The 22,965-nt window shown below is 41.9% G+C and overlaps 1 protein-coding gene and 1 pseudogene across 1 annotated transcript in view; one reads left to right on the forward strand and one right to left on the reverse strand.

The window, feature by feature from the left end:
* Positions 1-9,176, forward strand: part of RTP4 (receptor (chemosensory) transporter protein 4) — a 12,482-nt gene extending 3,306 nt beyond the window's left edge. Inside the window, exons 2-3 of the mRNA XM_006884170.1 lie at positions 2,374-2,830; positions 9,054-9,176. Coding sequence (XP_006884232.1) covers positions 2,374-2,830; positions 9,054-9,176 — 580 coding nt within the window. The remainder of the gene's footprint in view (positions 1-2,373; positions 2,831-9,053) is intronic.
* A 126-nt stretch (positions 9,177-9,302) lies between these two features.
* LOC102851780 lies at positions 9,303-11,595 on the reverse strand (annotated as a pseudogene).
* Positions 11,596-22,965: the final 11,370 nt, after the last annotated feature.

Genomic DNA, 22,965 nt, shown 5'->3' on the forward strand with positions numbered 1-22,965 from the left:
AGGAAGTAACACTCCCTCTGTAGGGGGCCCCTTGCTGTCTCCTGTCTTGCAGGGAACAAACAGCTCATTTTCTAGGATCTGCCACAAGAGAAATCCTAACTTATGTATCTGTAATTCCTTCAATTCCTGAACAAGGGTTTTCATGTAATGTTTGGTATAAAGTTTGGCTTCCCATAAAAACCAATTAAAACCAAGCCAGAGGGCCACAGATTAAAATCACCCACCTTTGACTTGGTAGCATAACTTTCTATCCACCAGGCCCACTAAGGTTTACAAAAATTTGTTGTCACACTGTAAGAGTCTACTCAAAAAACCTCAAGTCCATAATACATTCTTTTAAAGATTATCTACAGATGAGCTCATCAGTTTAGAAATCTCTATTTCAGTAACTGTAACAGTGACAATAGCACTGTCCTCTGTCTTGGAGAGGGATGTGCCATCTCAGGAACCTCTAAGATTGTAGAAATTTTGACATGGGCTGAGTCTTTTTTTGTAGCAAGTGGAGTATAAGCAGAGACCTGGAGACTCCATAGCTGTTAAGGTCAGGGGTCTTCAGCTTACTAAAGCGCAGCACCTTTTAGCATGGGTGCATTTGCTCTCTCTTTGATATTGTGTCTATACTTTGTTTCTCTGTCCATACTGTTCTTATTTGCTCACATGCTACTATTTTACCTACTTGTTATCTGAGTAGGGAGCTCAAGTTGCTCCTTGTTGTTGTTAAGTGCCGTAGAGTCATAGGCGACTCATAGCGACCCTATGAATGAAAGTCCTCGACATTTGTGTGCCTTTCCGCAAAGGCATATGGTTCCAATCCACCAGTGAGTCGCTCTGTGGGCGAATGATAGGCAATCTCCTCCCATGTGATTTATTGACCCTAAAAACCCACCAGAGTGTCAGCTATGTGTTGGTTCCAACTCAATAACAGAACAACAACAATTATCTAAGTAAAAAATATATTTACAGTCTACTTATTTCTATTTGCTTAATTGCTATTTCCAAGTAAACACCATTTTTAGCATATTTATGTTTTCCTATCAATATGGCATTGAGCTCTGGTGGCCTGTTTGTAAGGAGCTACACTGCCAACTCAAAGGCAATCAGTTTGAATCTACCAGCTACTCTGTGGAAGAGCAATGGGCAACCTCCTCCCGAGTGATTTATTACCTCAGAAAACCTGCTGGAGAGTTGACTACAGAATGGACCCAACACAATAGCACATAACAACAACAACAACATATGTCCTGCAGTGCTAAATCACATTTATTTTTAAGTTGGTTTTTCTTTTTTCATAGTCCTTAAGATCCTTAAAACAAATATCAAAGTTTCTTTTCTAAGGGACATTGGCTCCTGTATCTTAGTAGATGCTTTATGAGGACTTGCTGTGAGGAACAAATTTTTGGCCCATGATAGAAATGAATTTTATCTCCAGAATCCAGAGATGTTTTACAAGCAAAAGAGACACAGTTATAGATGATCTATGGCTAGCATTCCAGTGGGTCATAGAAAAAATTTGTTAGAAACATAATCCTTCCAGTCAGAGACTGGAACATTCTTAAGGACAGACTCGTGGCCATTACCAAATTTACAAATATCTTAGAGACTGGAGTCAATTGAATTTCTTATCTGGTCAATATTCAGGAGAAGGTGCTGTTAGGTCTTGCACTGGACTTAAGGCCAATGACTCAAGGAAAGGACCAGAGGAAAAAAAGAAAACTTAAAGCAGCTTTATTAAGAGGGCTTCTGAGTAGGAGTCCTTGGTCTGGATAGAAAGAGAGACAAGCCAGAGGAAAACTGTGCCCTGTGGTAGGCTTTTTTTAAATCCGCGGCCCTCAGGCCTATCTTTCATTGTTTTTGTTCAGACATTCCTCTAGGTCGCATAGCCCTGGTGTACAAGTTGCTGTACAGTGATAACTAGTGATTGCTGTGAGGCTGAACACTGTGACACTGATGTGTCACATGCATTAATGGCTGGTTACCCAATGCGGACAGAGAGTGGGTTGGAGCTCCCTGATTAAAACAAGCTTGGAAGGAGGAGTGGCATCCACTTCCATAATAGCTTGGCTCCAGAGAACCTGGAGAGGGGATGAGAGACACCCAAGCATTGAGGAGTCTCCTTCATAGGGTAGCTATGAGTCGCCTGCGACTGAGGGCACTTAACAACAACAAGGTAGGTTGGGTAGTTTTTTATAATAAGAGTCTTTAGGGAGGGTAGGGAGGGGCAGTCCACTGTGGTTTAGCCAGGTGGGTGAGGTCATTCATTCCCTTTGTTGACATGTTGATATACTTTGAATCCTCCATTCTCCCCCTTGACCTTGGTCTGGGCCCAGCAGATGAGTTTGGTTGTTGTTTTTTTTCCCCCCCTTTTGTCTGCAGGTTCCAATGTTCCTCGTGCTCACGAAAATGGGCTTCTGCCAAAGTGCAAGTCCTCTGCCATATGTACCAGGAGCCCCCAAAGTCCCAGGGCCAGGTGCTAATGCGGCTGTTTGCTCAGAGGTGTAAGAAGTGCCTTGGGTCCCAATTTGAGAAGCCAGAGTTCTCTTCTGAGAACACCATGAGGATTCTTCACAACCTGGTGCAGCGTATTCTGGACAGATTCTATAGAACCAGAGACTGGACAGCTCACGACTTACCAGTGATTATAGAGGTACCTTTGGAAGGGTCCCATGACATAGCCAATTGTGAAGCATGCTTTCTGGGCTTCTGTGTCATGCGCTCCATGACTGAGCCCCTCACAAACCCACCTTCCAACCAGAAGTTTGGGAATTTCTCCACTACTACTGGTGACATAGTTGTCCAAAACCGAGCCAGGAACCATTTAGCTGAAGCAAGAGTAGCCACCAGGGAGTCAGACCCTCAGGCTGTGCAATGGTCATACCTTCAGGCTGCAAGGAGAGGAGCCTCAGAGGCCATACAGGGGTCAGGCTCTCAGCCTGCACGTGGTTCTTATGCTCAGGCTGCAAGGAGAGGAGCCTCTCAGGCCATGAGGGGATCAGACTTTCAGGCTGAGCAAGAGTCATATCTTCAGGCTACCCAGAGAGCAGTCTCAAAGGTCACAGTGGCATTAGACCTTCAAGCTACACTAACAACAGCTTCACAGGTCACAGGGGGGTCACACCATCAGGCTGTAAGGAGAGGAGTCTCACAGGCCACAGAGGGGTCAGAGCCTCAGGCTGTAAAGAGATCAGAGCCTCACATTACAAGGAACAGAGCCTCACAAGCTACAGGAGACTCAGATCCTTGGGCTGCATGGAACTCAGAGCAACAAGCCACAAAGAGGTCAAACCCACAACCTCTGAGGGAAACAGACTCACAGATGACTCATGAAAAAGGGTCCACAGCCATCCATGGGCCCAAAACCTTCCTTGGAACAGCCGCCTCCTCTGAGTTCAGGAATGCAACGGTCTGTGGAAGAGTGAAAAGTGAATCTGGGAGCTTACCTGGTACCTGCAAAAGGCAAGTAAGCTCCACACCCAGAATGTCCTCTCCACAGAGCAATTACCAGTACCCTGTCTTGCAAAACAACCCTGACCTGAATAGGTTGTTAACATGGGGCTGTGAATGTGCTATTACTCTGATTACCTTTATTAAAAACAGATTCTTGTAAGTAGATTGATGAAAATGGGATTTTCTTATCTTTCTTTAACTGAATGATGATGAGAGATAAATTGGCTATTGTTTCAATAGGACAGAGAATTTGCTCTGACTCCAAAGTTTTAGAATAAATACTGATTTCCTACATCTTTTCTGAAGATAGCCTGACCCAACACATAATAAACCCTTAGTGAATATTTGTTGGATCACTGCTAGTCTTTATTCATTTCATGTATTCACTTATTCAATAAGCTGTATGTTGACAAGAAATGAAGATCATTAAAATTATCTGAAAGTTGTGATAAGTTCACAATAGTTCTCATATATGTCCACATCCTAATCTTTAGAACTTATGAATATTATCACTGTACATGGCAAATGAAATTTGCAGATGTGATGATTTTAAGATGGGAGATTTTCCTGGATTATCCAGGTAGGTCCAATATAATCACAAGTCTACATTAAAAGAGGGTCCTTGACCCTCTGCAGCAAACGCTTCAGGTCCTCCTCAGTTTCAGCAAGCAGGGTTGTATCATCTACATAATGCAGATTGTTGATAAATCTTCCTCCAATCTTGATGCCACATTTCTCCTCATAGAGCCCAGACTCCTGGATAATCTAGTCTACATATAGACTGAAAAGGTACGGAGATAGGACACATCCCTGGCATACACTCTTCCCAACTTTGAATCATGCACTGCTTCCTTTCTTTGTTCTGATGACTGATGCCTTGTCAAGTATAGGTTTCCCATTAACACAATCAAGTGTTCTGGGATTCCCGTTCTTAGTCACAATTTGTTGTGATCCACACAGTCAAATGCCTTTGCAAAGATTGCAAAGATCAATGGAAATGACATTCCTCTGGTACTACCTGCTTTTAGCCAAGATCCATCTAACTTTAGCTATAATATCCCTAGTACCACTATCCCTTCTAAACCCAGCCTGCACTTCTGGCAGTTTTCCGTTGATGTGTTGTTCCAGTCATTGTTGGATAATCTTCAGCAGAATATTGTTTGCATGTGATATTAATGATATTGTTCATCTGTCAGATCACTTCTCTTTGGAATAGGAATAAACAGAGATCTCTTCCAGTCAGCTCGCCAAGTGGTTGTCCTCCAGATTTCTTGGCAACTTGGTGAGCACATCTAGGACAGCATCTGTTAGTTGAAATATGTCAATTGGTATATCATCAATTCCTGATTGAGTCTCAATGTCAAGAAAACAAAAATTATCACCAATGGGCCAATTGGCAGCATCATGATAGATGGTGAAGAGGTTGAGATTGTTAACAGCTTTGGTTTACTTGGCTCCACAATCAATACTCTTGGCATCAGCAGCCAGGAAATGAAAAGATGTATTGCAATGGAAAAATCTGCTGTTAGAGAAATCTCCAAAGTACTGAAGAGCAATGATGCCAGTCTGAAGACTAAGGTGCACCCAATACAGGCCATGGTCTTTGCAATCACTTATTATGCATCAGAGAGCTGGACAATGACTAGGGATAGCAAAAGGAGAATTGGTGCCTTTGGGCTGTGGTGTTGGAGAAGAGTATTGAATATACCATAGACTGGTAAGAGAATAAACAAGTTCATCCTGGAGAGGGTTAAATCAGACTGCTCCTTGGAGGCAAGGATTCTGAGGCTCATCTGACATACTTTGGACACGTTACAAGAAGGGACCAATCCTTGGAGAGGGACATCATGCTTCGGGGGATGGAGGAACAGCACAAGAGAGGAAGACCCTCTATGAGGTGGATTGATTTAGTGACTGGGGTAATGGGAGTAGATTTGTCAGAGACAGTGAGATTGGCACAGGATAGAACAGGTTTAGGGCTGTTGTACATAGGGTTTCTATGAGTCACAAATGACTCAATGACACATAACAACAACAACATTAAAAGGACATGAAAGAGCCAACGTCAGAAAAAGGGGATTTGATTACAGAACCAGGTAGAAGTGATGTGCTTTGAATATGGAGGATGAGGTCATAAGTTAAGGAATGTTCACAATCTCGAGAAACTGCAAAAGGCAAGAAAATGGATCATATTCCTCTTGAACAAGCAGAATAGTTCAGCTCTACTGACTTTAAAAAAAATTTTAAATAAAATTTTTATTTTAAACTGGTTTACTTACAAAGTTCGTATATGTGATTTTTCACACCACACAGGATCTTTCTAATTTTCTTTACCCACCTCTCTCTCCTATCAAATTGTGTGACCTTGTGATCAACCCTCTTCCCCCATCCTCACCCATCAGCTTTCCACCTCCCCCTCCCCTTGGATCTTCATACATAGTGTACAATAATGGTCTTATACCGATTTTGTCCTTATGGGACTGAATTAGTTCACTTAGCATAATGCTCTCCAGTCTCTCCCAAGTTAGGTAATAATTTTCAAAATAATTATTCCTGCATGTTGTGCAGTATTCCATCATGTGAATATACCATAATTTCTTAATCCATTCAATTATAGTCAGACATTTGGGCTGTTTTCTTGTTCTTGTTATGGTGAATAACAAAGATACAAATCAAAACCACAACAAGATACCATCTCACTTCAGTAGCAGTGGCAAAGTTTAACAGGGCAGCAAGTAATACATGTTGCAAAGGATATGGAGAGATTTTAACTCTCATGCACTGCTGATGGGATTGTAAAATGGTATAACCACTCTGGAAGGTAGTTTGACATTTCCTCAAAAAGCTCAACATAGAAATCCCATATGACCCAGCTATTCCACTGTTTAGAATATACCCTGAGAAAATGAGAACTGAAGCTCTACTGACTCTTGCCCCCTTTTCACATTTGTTTATTGTTATAACATTTTATTTAGAACATCAAACATTGCACCAAAATATGATCCGCATATTTCAAGACAATTGTCTTTACCATTACTAAGAGTACTGCTGTGCTGATGTTTACAATTATTTTCTGATAACACAAAACTTATTAGTGGAATTGCTATCTAATCAAATACTTCACCATAAACAGAACTTAACTGTTAAAATGAAAGAGCAGTTTCCCCTCCTTTTCTTATCTTCCAAACAAGCCAAAAGGTCGATTTCACTTGGAAAGAGCATTTACTTAAAACAAAAAAAAGCTCAATTTTTAACCAGTTTATAAAACAAGGAAAACCCAGGGTTCCTGGAGTAGACATGGCACCTGAAAATCTACAACTCCCCACAGATTGTCAACATCCTGTCAGGATAAGTGTCCCTGCTCCCAGCAACCCGTGCACAGGCCCAGATTGTGGCTTCGTGGCAGACAGACCTCCAGTCACTGATGGGGGAGAGGCAACCCTGCACAGCTTTTAGCAGCTTCCCCGTCAGGACACAACCAGCAAGCTGTTTCTTTTTCCAGTTGAAATCTGGGCAGATGTTCTGACCGTGCCACACTTGCTCATCAGGTCCACACGTTTTCCCCATAGCTGACAAGGGTGCTGAAGTCTATCCTTCACAGAAGTACAGGCTCACACATGGACATGGCGCAAACACGAGAGGCAGAGTGGGCTGGAGAGGAAGAAGCCCAGGGCCCTGTCCTGCAGGCTCCAGTGACCCCTTCACCTCAGGCATGGCCCACGAACTTCCAGGGCTGTGTACAAATACTCAAGGGCATCTCTCTTTCACAGAAAGAACAAATATCATTTGTACCAAATGGCAATGGGTGTTTAGCACAAAATTAATACTTTGATAACACTATAGTAATAATAAAGCATCTACTTTTGGGAAAGGGACTCCTTTAAATAAAGGAAGACGACTCACGCTAATTATTATACTTACTGGATCAACTTGCAGTGACAAAGTAACAAAGCCAATTGCTTATGGAAGCTGGGACAAAGCCCCTCCATAAAGATTCCTAGCTGGGTCCTCTAAGGAAGTATGTCCTCAGAGAAGAGCTTGTCAGGACAGACAGACAACAGGTAGCCAACTACTCTGCAGAAGATGAGCCAAAGGGACTGGAGGGGTGTGGGTTAGGACTCCATACCACACACACACACACACACACACACACACACACACACACACACACAGGAACCCCCTGAGTTCAGATGAGTAGCACTGCATTCATCCCTCAACATCTGCAGGAGGACATGCCGAGGGTGCTCTGCTAGGCTTTAACCACGTTACCAGCAACCTCACCCATGGTCCAGAGAACCTGGCTCAGAGACAGAGCAGCCAGAGTCAGCTCACGGAGGGCTTTCATTCACTACTTCGGTAGAACTCCACAGAAGTAGCTTCTCTAACGCACTGAACACAATCACTTCTGACTCCTTACAATTAGCTTTAATGAACTGAACATGTGCCTTGAGGTCTTGCCACTGAGAACTGTCCAGGGAATATCAACATGGTTCCTGCAGCCAAAAGCAGGAGGGAAGAACAGTGAGGGGAGCCAGGTAACCCCACTACCAATCTGAAGAACCAGCCACTCTGTTTCCCTCTCAGCATCAATATGGTACTGGATGAGATGAGAGGAGTGCAGATGACAAGAAAGCACAACATGATCACATGGGGCAGGTCTATGAGCGGCCTTGTCTCTGTGACACGCAGCTCTGGGCTCAGCACAGGATCTCCTCACGGGAGACTGTGGCCTCTGAGGTCTCCTGAGGCCTCCTTTCAAACAGTTCTTATCCCTTTAATATTGAAGTGATTGTCAACACCATCCTGGTCTTTCCAGGTTTCTGGACATGGGTGATGGCAGTCTATGGGGGATGACAGCACATGAGCCTAGAGCTGTCTGTTCTATTATGTGAGTTTATCACAGCCAGGTAATCTCTTCACTCTTTAATGGAACACACATGGCTGTCCCCACGAGGTTCTGCTATGCATGTCCCAGTTGGAGTAGCCAGTAGGGAAGGCAGGGTGCAAGTGGCCATGCCAGAGCCCTCTCGCCCTCCTCAGGCTTTCTCCATGGCTTCACTGTACCTCTCAACTAAGATAAAGTGCAGATTCTTAGAAACCCTATCCCAAAGCCAAGACACTCAAAAGCCCACCACCAATGGGCACAGGCACAGACAGGGAAGCATTTCCCAGGACAGAACACAATGGCAACTGCATTTCTGAGGTCTCCCTGAAAACACAAAGCAGTTTCTTTTCTTTCTTTTAAACTCAATTTCCACTAATACAATTTTTGCTGAAAAAGTCAAATATATACCTGTTCTTTCTGGACATATCTAAAAAGTAACTGCGAGGACTTCCACTAAGGCGTCGCACACCCAAGATGTCCATGGTGCTCAGTGCTGGACACACGTGTGTGGCTGCGTGGATTGTGGCAGCTGAACCACAGCCTCATGAGGGCAGCGGGAAAGGCAGAGTCCAGGGCAGAGTGGGCAAGGGCGGGTTACTCATCACTGACTGGACCCGTGACAGTTCGACAGGTCTGGCCAGACCACTTTACTTTGTTGAAATGCCAATTTTTATTTATTTTATTATTATTATTATTATTTTTTCTTTTACTTTTGTAATTATAGCTGCACCCAGCACAGGACTTGAGAGCACACGGACAGACGGTCGGACAGACAAGCACAGTCCCCACCTTTCATTTGGACCCCCTGGCGCCCTCTTCGTCTGGTCATGAGAAAGTGGTTGCCTGACTAGAATGTGTGTTGGCTCCAGCACAACAGTGTCAAGTTAGCCCAGTGTACTCTGTCTAGCAACAGCCAGTCACCTCCCTTCCTGGGAGGTGGAGTGACCAAATCCCAGCCCTGAGAAGGATTTTCTCAAGACAGTTCGTCCAGGTTCACTCTGGGGATTGGGTCTCGCTAGTAGCAGAAGGAGCTGAACTCTGGGCATGAAAAGGCGGAGTTCTGTTCTTTGTTGAGAAGACAAAACACGTGCTCCATGAGCTTGTTCAGCTGGTGGTACAATGTTTCCTTTGGTCCTTTCCTGTTTTAACTCCCCCCCTTGAGGTTTACAGTGAATATTCTACAGTCTGAAACGCCTACTTGTGTGTAAGCATAGACATCATTTGGGCGGTTTCCAAAGGCAGCATAGAAGGGCTGCTTGGACGAAGCGAAAAAGTTTTTTAATATCATTTAGTCATTAAATTTTAAACTTCTCTGGTTTCTTTTCTATCACTTCCCTCTGGAAGGCAGAAAAGAGGCTGCTAGGGGACAGCATCAGAGGGCCATGAGGCAGGATTGTGCTCTTGTCGGTGACCCAGTGGAGGTATCCACAGGTCATGTTGGCCATGCCGATGGTGTGGGCGGAGCAGTACAGAAACTTGGAGCCATTATCATTGATGGAATGGTAGAGCTTTGTTATGCCCTGGTGAGTCCAGTCTTCACACAGCTGCGGGAAGATCTGACCCAAAGCATCAGACTTGGTTATTGTCCCATTGCTTGTCATTCCAGTTCCACAGGTAAATGAAATGGTCCCTGCACAGCAACAGGTCCCTTGATACTGGGTTGTAATACTAAATACAACATCATTTGGTCCATCTTGGTGATTCAGTTTTGCTATTTGCTCAGAGGAGAGTCTGAGGGACTTCTTGTAGGAGGTGGCACTGCCATGGGCTAGGTGCTCCCCAGGAATGGGCTCCACTTTGATAGATTCCTTAAGCTCTTGAAACACCTCATCAGTTGATGAGTCATCTTCAGACAGCGTGGTGCTGGCCTGCTGCTGTGTGTTTGGTGGCAGGTCACGCATCAGCTGAGCCTCGACTGTCCCTCCTTGGTCTCTGGCAACTGTCTGGTTATGCTCTCTTTCGCGCGCGCCAAAACCATCACCAACCAGACTTCTTTGGCATCTTATCTTTGACCCAGGATTCAACTGTTGCTTTCGGCAAACTCTTCTGAAATACTTGTAAACTAAGGATCGCACATAGAAGCCAGCCTAGGTGGGTCGACTGCAGCTGTCGTCTGGTACGTGGCCCTGGCCCAGTGACTCTTCCTTTGCCTTGGTCTGTAATGAAATGCACCTTGACTCCCCTTTTCACTGTTTCTCTAAGCCTTGAAGACTACCCTGTTTCTTCAGGCGTCTGTTGATTAGATAGAGTGTTGACTGTGGAGTCAAGCAAACTAAAGCTGTGAACAATCTCAGTCTCTTCACCATCCATCCTGATGCTGCCAATTGGTCCAGTGGTGAGAATCTTTGTCTTCTTGACATTGAGCCTCAATCCATATTGGAGGCTGCAGTCCTTGACCCTCTGCAACAGGTGCTTCAGGTCCTCCTCAGTTTCAGCAAGCAGGGTTGTGTCATCCGCATAACGCAGATTGTTTCCAACCCTACCTACCAATAAAAACACCACCTCTCTCCTCTAATCCTCCCTCTTGTAATCACATCAGTGGCCCCAAACAAAAACACAGAGGTAAATTCATCAAGCCTCTCTACTCCTGCTTCCCCATTTATGTGTACTCTCCCATCTTGCTTGGGGGAAAGTTCCCAGAGCAGAGGGAAATATCAAAGTGAACGGTGAGTTCTCACCACCATCTAGCAGCATACATAAAATCTGGAAACTGCCTCCATACACCCCACTTGCCTCCAAACACCCTATTTGAGATCTGGCAGATAGGCGCTTAAAGTTCTAATGCCCAAGAGAAATGGACAAAAGACAATAAGAAGACTCATACTCAATACAAAGCAAATCTGCAAATATAGCTGTCTTGCAGCAGTGGTGACAGGACAGAAAACACCTGCTCCTTCCCTCCAGGTACTTCCTTCAAGTGTGACAAAGAGGGCCTTTGGAGTTAGTCACTGCACTAACTCTCACTCTCCAATTCAGAGCCTGATAACACAGCCTTGTCCTATCTGTGGAACACCAGAAAACATGCCTCTCTTCAGTGCCAAGCCCCTGTAGAGTAGTCCCTTTACTGGACCCAGTTCCCACTCTGACTGTTCTCTTAGGCCTGGCCATTAGACATTGAAGATGCCTAGGTTCAATGACCCTCACCACACCTTCTAAGCCCCTAAGGTAACCTTTCAGGTCCAAGCAAGCTATTTTTTCTACTGATTGACATGAGAGCTACCTGTTCAGTACTCCCTTCCTTTTTGGGTTCTCTTTCCCCTACCCATGTCTGAGTAAAGAGGATTATTAGCCTTCCCTTCAAGCCTCTTACCATTCAACCTCTCCTCATTACCCTCAACAAACAAATACCTATTCTTTTCTAATTATCCCCACACGTCCAACTCTGATGCTAAGCAGGGACCTCCTGTCTAAACTTGGAGCTGTGTTTCACTAAAAGTCAAGTGAATCTAGCTCACCTGACCACTCTTCAGTTCTCTCTCTCAGCACTCTTTCCCTCCAAGTCCCCTAAATTCAATCCATATGGTTAGAAAAACCTTTCTCAAACTCCAATACTTCATTCTACAGTCTCTACTCCTTACTTTACTGAATTCCTCTAAACCTTTCCACCTATTCACTGATAAAAAACAAAGTGTTGTTGTTAGTGTTTTAGCTCAATCCCTTAAACCCACTTTTACCTCCATTGCATACCTGTCTAAACAGCTTGATATCATGTCCCAGAAGTAGCAACCTTGCTACTTGTCCAACGACATTCTCCAAGCTGAACAGACAATAATAAAACAAGTCTCTAAAGAGCCACAAACTATGCAGTCCCCAATCTGGGTCCAAATTATCCAGAGCACTTTACTATTCCTTAACCAAAGTCAGATAGTGACCAACCTTTCTGTTTTCTTTGTGCCTCTTTACAAGGACCTTTGCTAGCAGCAGTACCAATCCATTTCTCTAAATTACACTCTACCAAAACACCTCAAGCCGTTCCATCAGCTCAAACTAAGTTCTCGAGCATTCCAAGACACATTCCCTTCTGAGAACCAGAGCCTGAGAAGAAGACTAAACCCTCTTCCTCTGGCACCCTCTACAATAGAACATGAGAACAGTATACATACAAAATGTTAGCATAAACAAGCACACTGTAGCTGAACTAGGACAACACATTTGTTGTAATGAGATTCTATACAGAATTCCACCGCAAGCTTTCTCTCAAAATTGACTCAAAACCCCATTTCTAGCCTAAATTCTTCCTTCTCTAGGACCAAAAGTAATCATAAGCATATTGTTATTAATCACTCCATGTTTCTTTAAGTTCTTACTTCACAGGATCAAAGAAATGACCAACTTAATTTTCCCCTGGACACTGATCCTGGTCCGACTCATTCCAGCCTCTGAACCCCTAGTTCTTCACTGCTGTTCAGCAGGAAGTAGCCAGAATAAAGATATATTGCCCTGTTTTATTACTAAAGAGACTCTGATGTTAGGCCCAGACAAGGGGACCAAGGAGAAGAATGACGAATTCAGAATTCAAATGCTGACGGCCTTGCCTCCTGCTAATAAGAAGAGAAACGTTTTTGCCTGCTTAGCTGAGCTAACAGGTGGACCTCCCCCTCTTCGCTAAAGACCCTGTTATAAAAACCCTCTCCAATAAGTTCAAGCTGTGAACTCCCCATTCTGCATCTCCAGAAAGATCACCTTCACCCAGGAGCTCTCCTATACCCCTCCCCTTTAATAAAGCTGCATTATGCTTTCTCTCCTTCTCTCTGATTCCTTCCTTAAGTACACTGACTTAACAATCCAGGGTTTCCCTCTCCTGCTTTGTCCCTTGACCCTTCTGAGCATGATGTCCTTCTCCAAGGACAAGTGCCTCCTGATCATGTGCCCAAAGTATGTAAGACAGAACTTCAAAATCCTACCATCCAAGGAGAAACTTGGTTTAACCCTTTCCAAAACAGAGCTATTTGTTTTTGTGGCAGTCTATGGTATGTTCAAGACTCTTCTCCAGCACCACAACTCAAAGGCATCAATTCTTCTTTCTATCATCCTTAGTCATTGTCCAGCTCTCTGATGCATAGCAAGTCATTGCAAAGTTTATGGCCTGTGTTAGAACCTTTAGAAAATATATCTCTGGGAACAAAATGAAATCTAAAACAAATAATTTGTGTGTGGTTTATTTTTATGTACTGTCATGTTGGAATTGACTGATAGCTGTCCCTCCAGTGGGTTTTCAGAGGCAGTACATTGCTCGGGATGGGTGGGTGGGAGGGAACATCCTTCTTTCTCCTGCAAAGCAGCTGGTGGATTAGAATTGTGTGCTTTTGGGATTGTAGTGCAGCTACTTACCACTAAGCCACCAGAGATCCCTATGTGTGTGTTGTTATGTACCATAGAGTCAGAACCAACCCATAGCTGACCCTCAACTGGGTTTTCAGAGGCTGTAAATCACATAGGAAGAGATTTCTCATCCTTCTCCCTCAGAGCAGCTGGTAACCTCAAACCACATGCCTTTGGGATTGCAGCACAGCTTTTTTACCACTAGGCCACCAGAGCTCCTGAAATTGAAATAAAGTAGTGACAGATACAGAAAGAGAATTTTGTAGATAATAATTTGAAATAATATAAAGATAATGAATCATGAAGGCATGTGGTTTGAGGCCACCAGCTGCTCCATGGGAAAAGAATGGGCAATCTCCTGCCATGTGATTAACTGCCTCTAAAATCCCACTGGAGAGTCAGCTATGCATTGGTTCTGACTCTATGGTACACAAAAACGACATTATATTTCAGATAATTAGATTATCTTATCTTAATTCCAGTGTATTTTCTTCATGTACTCTCGGAACTCTCCAACCATCATCACTAAACCACCCTGGAAATTTCTTGATTCTTCCAGAGTTCATAACTTGCTGGTGAGTTTGCAAAGAAAATGGTCATAGGAATCTGGAGACTCTCTTTCTAACTGTACCTTATAAATTACCTGGGGTGAACCATTATCTTTTCCTGGACCTCAGCTTCTCCATCTATAAAATAGGTAAAGGTGTTGTTGTTGTAATGTGCTGTCAAGTTCCCTGAGACTCATAGCAACCTTATGTACAGTAACTCTGAATCCTGACCTATCCTGGGTCATTTTCATGGTCTCCAACAGACCTAACCCCATTTCCCTGGTTACTGAGTCAATCTATCTCATCTGGCGGCCTTCCTCTCCTGTGCTGTCCCTCCACTCTTCCAAGCATGATGTCTTTCTCCAATAACTGGTCCCTCCTGATCACATACCAAAAGTATGTGAGATAGAGCTTCAAAATCCTTGTCTCCAAGGAGCAGCTTGGTTTCACCATCTCCAGGAAAGACTTGTTTGTTCTTCTGGCAGCCAATGGTACTTTCAATACCATAACTCAAAGGCACTGATTCTTTTTCTATCATCCTTAGTCATTGTCCAGATCTCTGATGCATAACAAGTAATTGTGAAGACCATGGCTTGTATCAGGCACACCTTAGTCTCCAGACTGACATCAGTGCTCTTCAGAATCCTAAAGAGGTCCCTGACAGCAGACTTTCCCAATGTAATTCATCTATTCATTGTTGATTATCTTCTAGTAGAGCATAACTTATGGTGACCCTATGAACAAAAGGCCTGAGGCCCTTCAACAACTTTCAACATTTATCAAATTTCATAGAGTTTCTGCAGGCATGTTGTTTAGAAAGTGGATGCCACCCCATAGAGGATTAAATACTTGCCTTTACTTCTATTCTCTCTTCAAGCTTCACAAATGACAATTAAGAAAAATGGCATCAATAACAAAAGGTAAGGAGAATAAGGAGAAGCTACCAAACGGATTAACTAGATATAGGTAACAGACTTAGGAGAATTAGATCTGGAATAAGTTAGCTATGGGAAAAACAAGTTATAAGCCAATTTATGTGCTACAATCTTAGAAAGGCTCAAAACCCAAAGGCAACAAATAAGTAGTTGAGAGTGAGGTTGTTAAAAGAGAGGAAATAAGATTGGTTGACAGTCTTTACAATACGTTTCTTTCATTCATTTCCAGGCAGACTGGTAACTGCTCTAGGTAAATAATGCAAATTTATTTTTTGTATATATTGAATCTGAGGAACTCTGAACTCTGGCAGGTAAGTACAGTTGAGGAAAGAGTTGTCACCTAGCAATCAGAGAAATCCTACACATTGTGTAATGAGCCTCTTAGGTCTCTTAGCCCACTACTACATTTGGAAGTTGGCTGTATGGCCTCTAAACTCTTTCTTCAAATTCACAGGAATATGAATGCAAGGGTTCCTCTCCAGGAAATAGAAAAGATCAAGAGGTTGGGGAAGGAGAGACCCAAAACACCTCAACCAATTACATTTTCTGTTGCAGCTAAATGTATGGGGAGAGACCAGTTCTTGGAAAAGGACATCATGCTTGGTAGGGTAGAGGTACAGTGCAGGAGGGGAAGGCCCTCTATGAGGTGGATTGATTCAGTGACTGGGATAATCGGGATGAGTGTGTTTGAGACAATGAGATTGTAACAGAACAGAACAAAGTTTAGGACTGTTGTACATAGGTTCACTATGAGTGGCAAGCAGCTCGATGGCACATAACAATAACAAATGTATGGGGAGAATATTTACAATTGCAGCAGAGTTTGAGAATGAATTTGGTAGGAACATAGAAAAAATTCAAACCAAAGTAATTATTAACTTGAGGGGTTACAAGAAGAGTAGCTCGTCTAGGTAGGCTAGAAGAATATGCGAACTTCTATTTTTCATAAATGACTCAGTGCAATGTTGATTTCTTCCCTCGGAAGATTCTTGATCATATGCTACTTCCTGAAATGGTAGTTGTTGTATTGTTTGCCATCTTGCTGACTATAACTCATAGCAACCCTTGAAGCAACTTACTGAAAGCTTGCCTTTTTCCTATACCAACTTCATGCATCTTTCAGTCACCATGTCAGTCCATCTTTCAATGAACAACGTCTTTTACCAAAGACTGGTGCCTCCTGAAAACATTCCCAAACTATGGGAGACAAGTTTCATCATCCTTACCGTGCTTTCGGAACCTCTGTTGTCGTGCACCGTCAAGTTGGACCTGACCTCTCGCTGATCATCCTGCAGGCTTTCACAGTTTAATAGCTGCAGGGATAGTGCCCATCCTACTCCCATGGAGCAGCCGGTGAATTCGAATAGAGTTCCTTTGGGATTGCAGTGCAGCCTTTTACAATTAAGTTACCAGAGCTCCCTTTGAAAACCTTAATGATCACAATTTTATTCTGACACATAAGGGATCCCCATGATTAATAATCAAGTAAGGCAACTGTTAATCTATTTATATCCAAGTCAGTTGCCTGCAGGCTAGTACTAAGGACAGGGGGAAGGGAGATAGTGTAGTTAAAGTGACACATTGATTGTAGCTGTGGTTGTTGTTGTGTGTCATCAAGTCAGAAGCAACACATAGACGGCCCTCTAAAAGGTTATCAGAAAGGGGAAACTGCATGGGAGGAGATTGTCCATTCTTCTCCCATAGAGCAGCTGATGGATTCTAACTTTTCCCCAACAAAATCTATTGAAAGTTATCAAATTCTTAATCACCATCCACCACCAATTCTAGGCAATGCCAGTGATAAAAATATTAGTTCCCCAAACAGTATTTTTTGGTATAAATTCTGAGAGAGCTTTGGTAGACAGAGAGTACTGCTACAAACTCAAAGGTGGTGTTTCTATGGCAACTTGAATCAAGCAACAACTCCAAGGAAGAAGGATGGGAAATCTCCTCTCATGCAATTTACAGCCTCTGAAAATCCACTGGAGGGTCAGCTATGACTGGATTCTGACTTGATAATAAAGAGTTTCACTAATTTCATTTTATAAATTATAAGTTATAAACATCAAGGCAATCACCCATGAAAAAAGCAAACAGTCATTACAAAGACAAAAGATACAGAAAAAACCAAAATGGATTTAGAAGGGACTGGGAAAATTGCAGTAGAATACATACCAAACTAGAGGGAAGAATTGAAGTAAAAAAGCTGAACAGAAGATTTCAAAGGGCACCTTGAGAAAACAAAACAAAATATTATCATGAAATGTGTGAAGAGCTGGCGTTGAAAAACATAAAAGGGAGAGCTCACTCAGCATTCCTCAGCACAGAGAAATAAAAAACAAATTAAAGCCTCAAGTTGCAATACTGAAGGATGGCATAAGTAAAATCCTGAATGATTAAGAAGATAGAAGGAATACACTGAGTCATTGGGTTAAAAAAAAAAGAATTATCAGACTCAGAACATTTCTGGAAACAGCATATGATCAAAACCCAATTCCGTATCAGGTAGAATTATCTAAGAAAGCAAAGAACATAATTCAAAATGAAATTGCAAATTCATTACTGAAATCCTCTTTTAGCAATGACATTGAATCATTCTTTTGTAAAATATTGTAAGAATCTAAACCAGTATGCAAAGCAATCCTCAATAAATGTTCCTGAAAGGAGAGGAGAAAAAAAGATAAGGAAGGTAGAAGAAGGGGGGAAATGAGAGAGGAAGTAAAATCTTAATTCTATTACTGGTTCAATTGTCCTCCAGAAAGATAAGACCACATGCTGCTCTGAGCTTTTCCATTAACTCTTTTCACAGATGTCAATCTGATTCTTGTGTAGTAACTAAAGGGAGGGGAGGTGTCCATGTATATAGTCGCCACTGATGTTTTTAAAAACATTTTTATTGGTTTGTGTATAATAATTAACTTGTATTATATTTCAATCTAGTTGTTGTTGTTGTTGTTATGTGCCATCAAGTTGTTTGTGACTCATAATGATCCTATGCACAATAGCCCTAAACCCTGCTCTATCCTGTGCCACCTTATTGTCTTTGACATACCTACCCCCATGACCCAAGTCACTGAATCAATCCATCTCATCAAGGATCTTCCTCTCTTGTGCTGTTCCTCCAATCTCCCAAGCATGATGTCCGTCTCCAAGGAACATCTGCTTGCAACATGCCCAAAATATCAGACAAAGTCTCAGAATCCTTGCCTCCAAAGAGCAGCCTGGCTTCACCCTCTTTAGGATGAACCTGTTTGTTCTCCTAGCAGTCCATGGTGTATATAATACTCATTTCTAGCACCACAGCTCAAAGGCATCAATTATCCTTCTATCATCCCTAGTCAGTGTACAGCTTTCTGATGCATAACAAGTAATTGCAACGACTGAGGCCTAGATCAGACACATCTTAGTCTCCAGATTGATATTGTTGCTCTTCAGTACTTTGGAGAGTTTTCTGACAGCAGACCTTCCCAATGCAATTTTACCATTTAATTTCCTGCCTGTTGGTACCAAGAGTGTTGATTGTGGAACCAAGCAAACTGAAGCTGTTAACAATCTCAATCTCTTCACCGTTTATCATGATGCTGTCAATTGGCCCAGTGGTGAGAATCTTTGTTTTCTTGATGTTGAGTTTCAATCCATATTGAAAACTGTAGTCCTTGACCTTCTGTAGCAAGTGCTTCAGGTCCTCTTCAGTTTCAGGAAACAGGATTGTGTCATCTGCATAACACAGATTGTTGATGAATCTTCCTTCAGTCCTAATGCCATGTTTCTTCTCATAGAACGCAGCCTCTCAGGTAATATCAGTATCTGGTATGTGGACTTAAAGACTCCTAAAATCAGGAGTTACTGGCCACAGCATAAGTTACTGGCAGCAGTGTGAGGCTTTTGGAATCACAGAAGCCCCGGAGGCTTGATATATAAGCCATTATATTAAGAACTGTACATAGGTGTTGAATGGCATTTGTGGGAGTAGAAGGGAATGCTGGTGGATCAGGGAAGGAGGTGGGTCAAGACACATGTTATCAAGGGCATGGACAACACTGAATCTATTGGTTATTTCTATAATTGGGGAAATATCTTTCATCCACTCTTTTCTCTAAAATGCTTGTCTGTCAGATACTCTTCTAAATCTGAGCATTCAAATGAATATAGACTAGGAAGGATTGGCCATCCACTTCTGAAATAACAGGCCTTTGAAAACACTATGTACAAAAGAGCCCACTTAGACACTTCATTCCAGTACATTGCTTATTTTTTAATATAATTTTTTATACTGGTTTACATGCAAATTTCATATTCATTGTTTTTCCACTACATTGTATTTTATACAATCTTTACATTGTGTTTCATACAATCATTCATACACATTTCATTTTGTATAATTAATTACTATTGATTTATGCCTATTACATCCTCCTTCATTGCCATTGGCTCCTGTTCTTATGGTGCTTCCTGAAATTTTTCAGTGTCAACCAATTCTTCCTGGTATAATCATTCTATATATTCCCTCCATCTTCTTTTGATGCTTTCTGGGTAGCACCTTTCAATGTTGTGACTTGAAGATTAAATCTGTTGTTTTGTTCTCTCACTTTGAGAAATGCAGAGAAAATTCTTTTTTATTCTCCAATTTTAGCTCTCTGTACATTCTATTGTAATACTTTGCTTTGTCTTCCTGAGATGCCCTTTTAAATCTTCTGTTTAGCACTTTTACTCAGACATGGTTTCCTTTTGTTTTGGCTTTTTGCAATCTTCAGGGTCTCTTCTGACATCCATTTTGATTTTTCCTTTTTTCTCTATTTTTGTAATGATCTTTTGCTTTTTTCATTTCTAATTACTTAATACGCATCTGAGAGCTGGACAATAAGTAAGGATGACATAAAAAGAATTGATGCCTTTGAGGTGTGGTGTTGGAGAAGAGCACAGAATATTCTGTGAATGGCCAAAAGAACAAACAAGTATGCCTTGGAGAGGGTGCAGCCAGAGTATTTTTTGGAGGCAAGAATGATGAGGCTTCACCTCACATACTTCGGGTATCTTGTTATGAGGCTATTCCTTGGAGAAAGACATGATACTGGAAAGGGTGTAGGGTCTACAAAGAAGAAGAAAACCCTCAACCAGGTGGATTGACATGGTGCCTGCTACAATGGGTTCTGGTGTGTCAAGAAGTGTGAGGATGGCACAGGATAGAACAGGGTTCAGATCTTCAGTTCATAGGGCTTCTATGAGTAGAACTTGACTCAACAGCACCTAATAACAACAATGCCTATTACTACCATGTCTTTTTGAGTCCTTATTGAATCGTTCTTATTTGATTTAAAAAAATAGTATTTGTAGTGGATAAATCATTGCTAGTTAAAAATTATAAAAATAAAACTACACACAATACAAAAAAAACCCCAATGTTGATGAAAGTAGAAGTTTAAGACGTATTGAAAGCATTAACAAAAAAGAAAGTGCTTGGAACAGACAGCCTAACAAGATGTTTCAATGAACAGATGCAGTCCAGATTTGCTCACCAAACTGTGTCAGGAAATGAAAGACAATTACCTGTCCAACTGACTGGAAGTGAACTGTATTTATTCCCATTCCTAAAAACAATTGATTTTATAGAATATGGAAATTATAGAACAATATAATATTTAAATAAAATGTTGCTGAAGAGTACTGAAAAATGACTATAACAGCATATTAAGAGAGAACTGCCAGAAATTCGGGCTGGATTTATAAGAGGCCATGGCACTAGGGATATTGTTGTTGATATCAGATGGATCTTGAGAGAAAGCAGAGAATAAAGGAAGGATATTTATTATGTTTTGTTGACTATGGAAGGACATTTGACCGTGTGGATCATAACAAATTATGACTAATGGGAAGAATGAGAATCCGGAACGCTTCATTGTGTTCACATGAAACCTAAGAAGTTGTTGTCTGAACAGAGCAAAGGAACGAACATTGCATGGTTTAAAATCAAGAAAAGGGCTGTATTCTTTTCCCATATCTATTGAACTTATATGCAGGGTAAATCATTCGAGAAGCTGGATATTTAAAAGAAGAATGTGACATCAGTGTTGGAAGAAGACTCACTAAAACTTACATTATGCAGATGACACAATTTTGCTTACTAAGGGTAAGGATGAATTAAGATGCTTGCTGCAGAGGATCAAACACTCCAGCCTTTAATATGGACTGCTTCTCAACAACAAGAAAACAAAAATCCTCACCACTGGCTCAATATGCAATATCATGATAGATGCAGAAGAAATAAAAACTGTCAATGACTTTATCTTGGTTGGATCGAAAATCAGCTCCCCCCCCACCCCAAGAAAAAAGAAAATCAGCTCCCTTGACACCAGCAGTCAGGAAATTAAAAGACAATGCATTGGGAAAATCTGCTGTCGGGGACCTCTTCTCTGCAAAACAAAGGTGTCCCCTTAAAACTAAGGTGCTCCTGATTCAAACCATGGCCTTTTCAATTACCTGTGAGGCATCTGAAAGTTGGGCAGTGAGTAAGGATTACAGAAAAATCTATACCTTTAAGTTGAATTGTACTAAATGTCCCATGGATTGCCAAAAGAACAAATGTGTCCTGGAGAAGGTTCAATCAAAGTGCTCCTTAGAGACAAGGATAATAAAACCTTGTCTTGTGTACTTTGGACATATTTTTGGGAGATGCCAGCCCTTGGACAAGAAGATCATGCTTGGAAAAGTGGAGGGTCAACAAAGGAGGGGAAGACCTTCAAAGAGATAGATTGACATAGTGATTGTAACAATGGTCTTGAGAGTCTCAATGATGAAATTGAGAGGATAGGGGAGGATTCAGATCCATTTTATTTTTTATAGGATTGAGGTGAGTCATAGTCACCTAAGAACAGCAATAACAACAAACAATTATTATTATTTTTATTATTACTGAGTTTAATAATATGCATATAACCATTGCTCCTAACAATAATTGCTATTGTTAATGCCAAGTTTTAATGATATACATATAAATATTGCTCTAACCAGTAAGTCAGACTGTGCACAAATTCTAAACTTAGTTGAGCCAAGGAAGACTGAGGCAGGGGAGAGAAAGGACCCTATTGGCCCATCTTGACTGTGCTACACCTTTTATCTCTTCCTGGAGTGCTTGGATGACATCAAGATCCACCCCTAGACAAAAGGCACAAAGGCTCTGGATCAGGTAGATCTTGTGGCTGGCTTTGCGCTTGGCCCCTGGGCTGGGCAGGAAGCCAGGTCCTCTTCCTTTCACTGATCCAAACAGTAAATTTATAAATCAAAGCCAAGTTGACAATTCCAGGTAGTCCAATTGATCTGGAGGAAACAGGAAAGGGCCTTAACATTCCAATGTAGCCTTTTCATCCCTGATGGGCAAAGGTGCAGTATGGCCCTTTTGTTCAAATAGGGGGCATGGGAAGGGAGGGCTGAGGCATGGTGGGTAGCTCAGGCTAGAATAGCAAAGGCTGGACAGGCACAAGAGATATGTCAGGAAGAGTAACAGAGCCTGGCACTTGGCAAGTGAGGAAGAGACAGGTCAGTGGCCTCTGACTCCTCAGGCACCCTTCTTCCTGTCCCAATGTTGCAGTCTGGTGAAAGCTGAGGTGTTCACCTTTTCTCATCCCTCTCTCTACTTTTTAAAAAATTTTTTATTCTTTTTTTAATTAATTTTAGTGAAAGTTTACTGAGACTTTGGATTTCTATTCATTCACTGTTGTACTTTCCTCCCTGCCCTCCTCTCCTCCTCAGTTTGTTTTCCTCTTTGGAAAAAGAAAATTCTTTTATCAAATATGAAGGAGAGATCAAGATATTCCCAGAAAAACAGAACCTAAGC

The sequence above is a fragment of the Elephantulus edwardii genome, unplaced genomic scaffold (assembly GCF_000299155.1).
Source record: "Elephantulus edwardii isolate Elephantulus edwardi_28Jun2011 unplaced genomic scaffold, EleEdw1.0 scaffold00031, whole genome shotgun sequence".
Taxonomy (NCBI): Eukaryota; Metazoa; Chordata; class Mammalia; order Macroscelidea; family Macroscelididae; genus Elephantulus; species Elephantulus edwardii.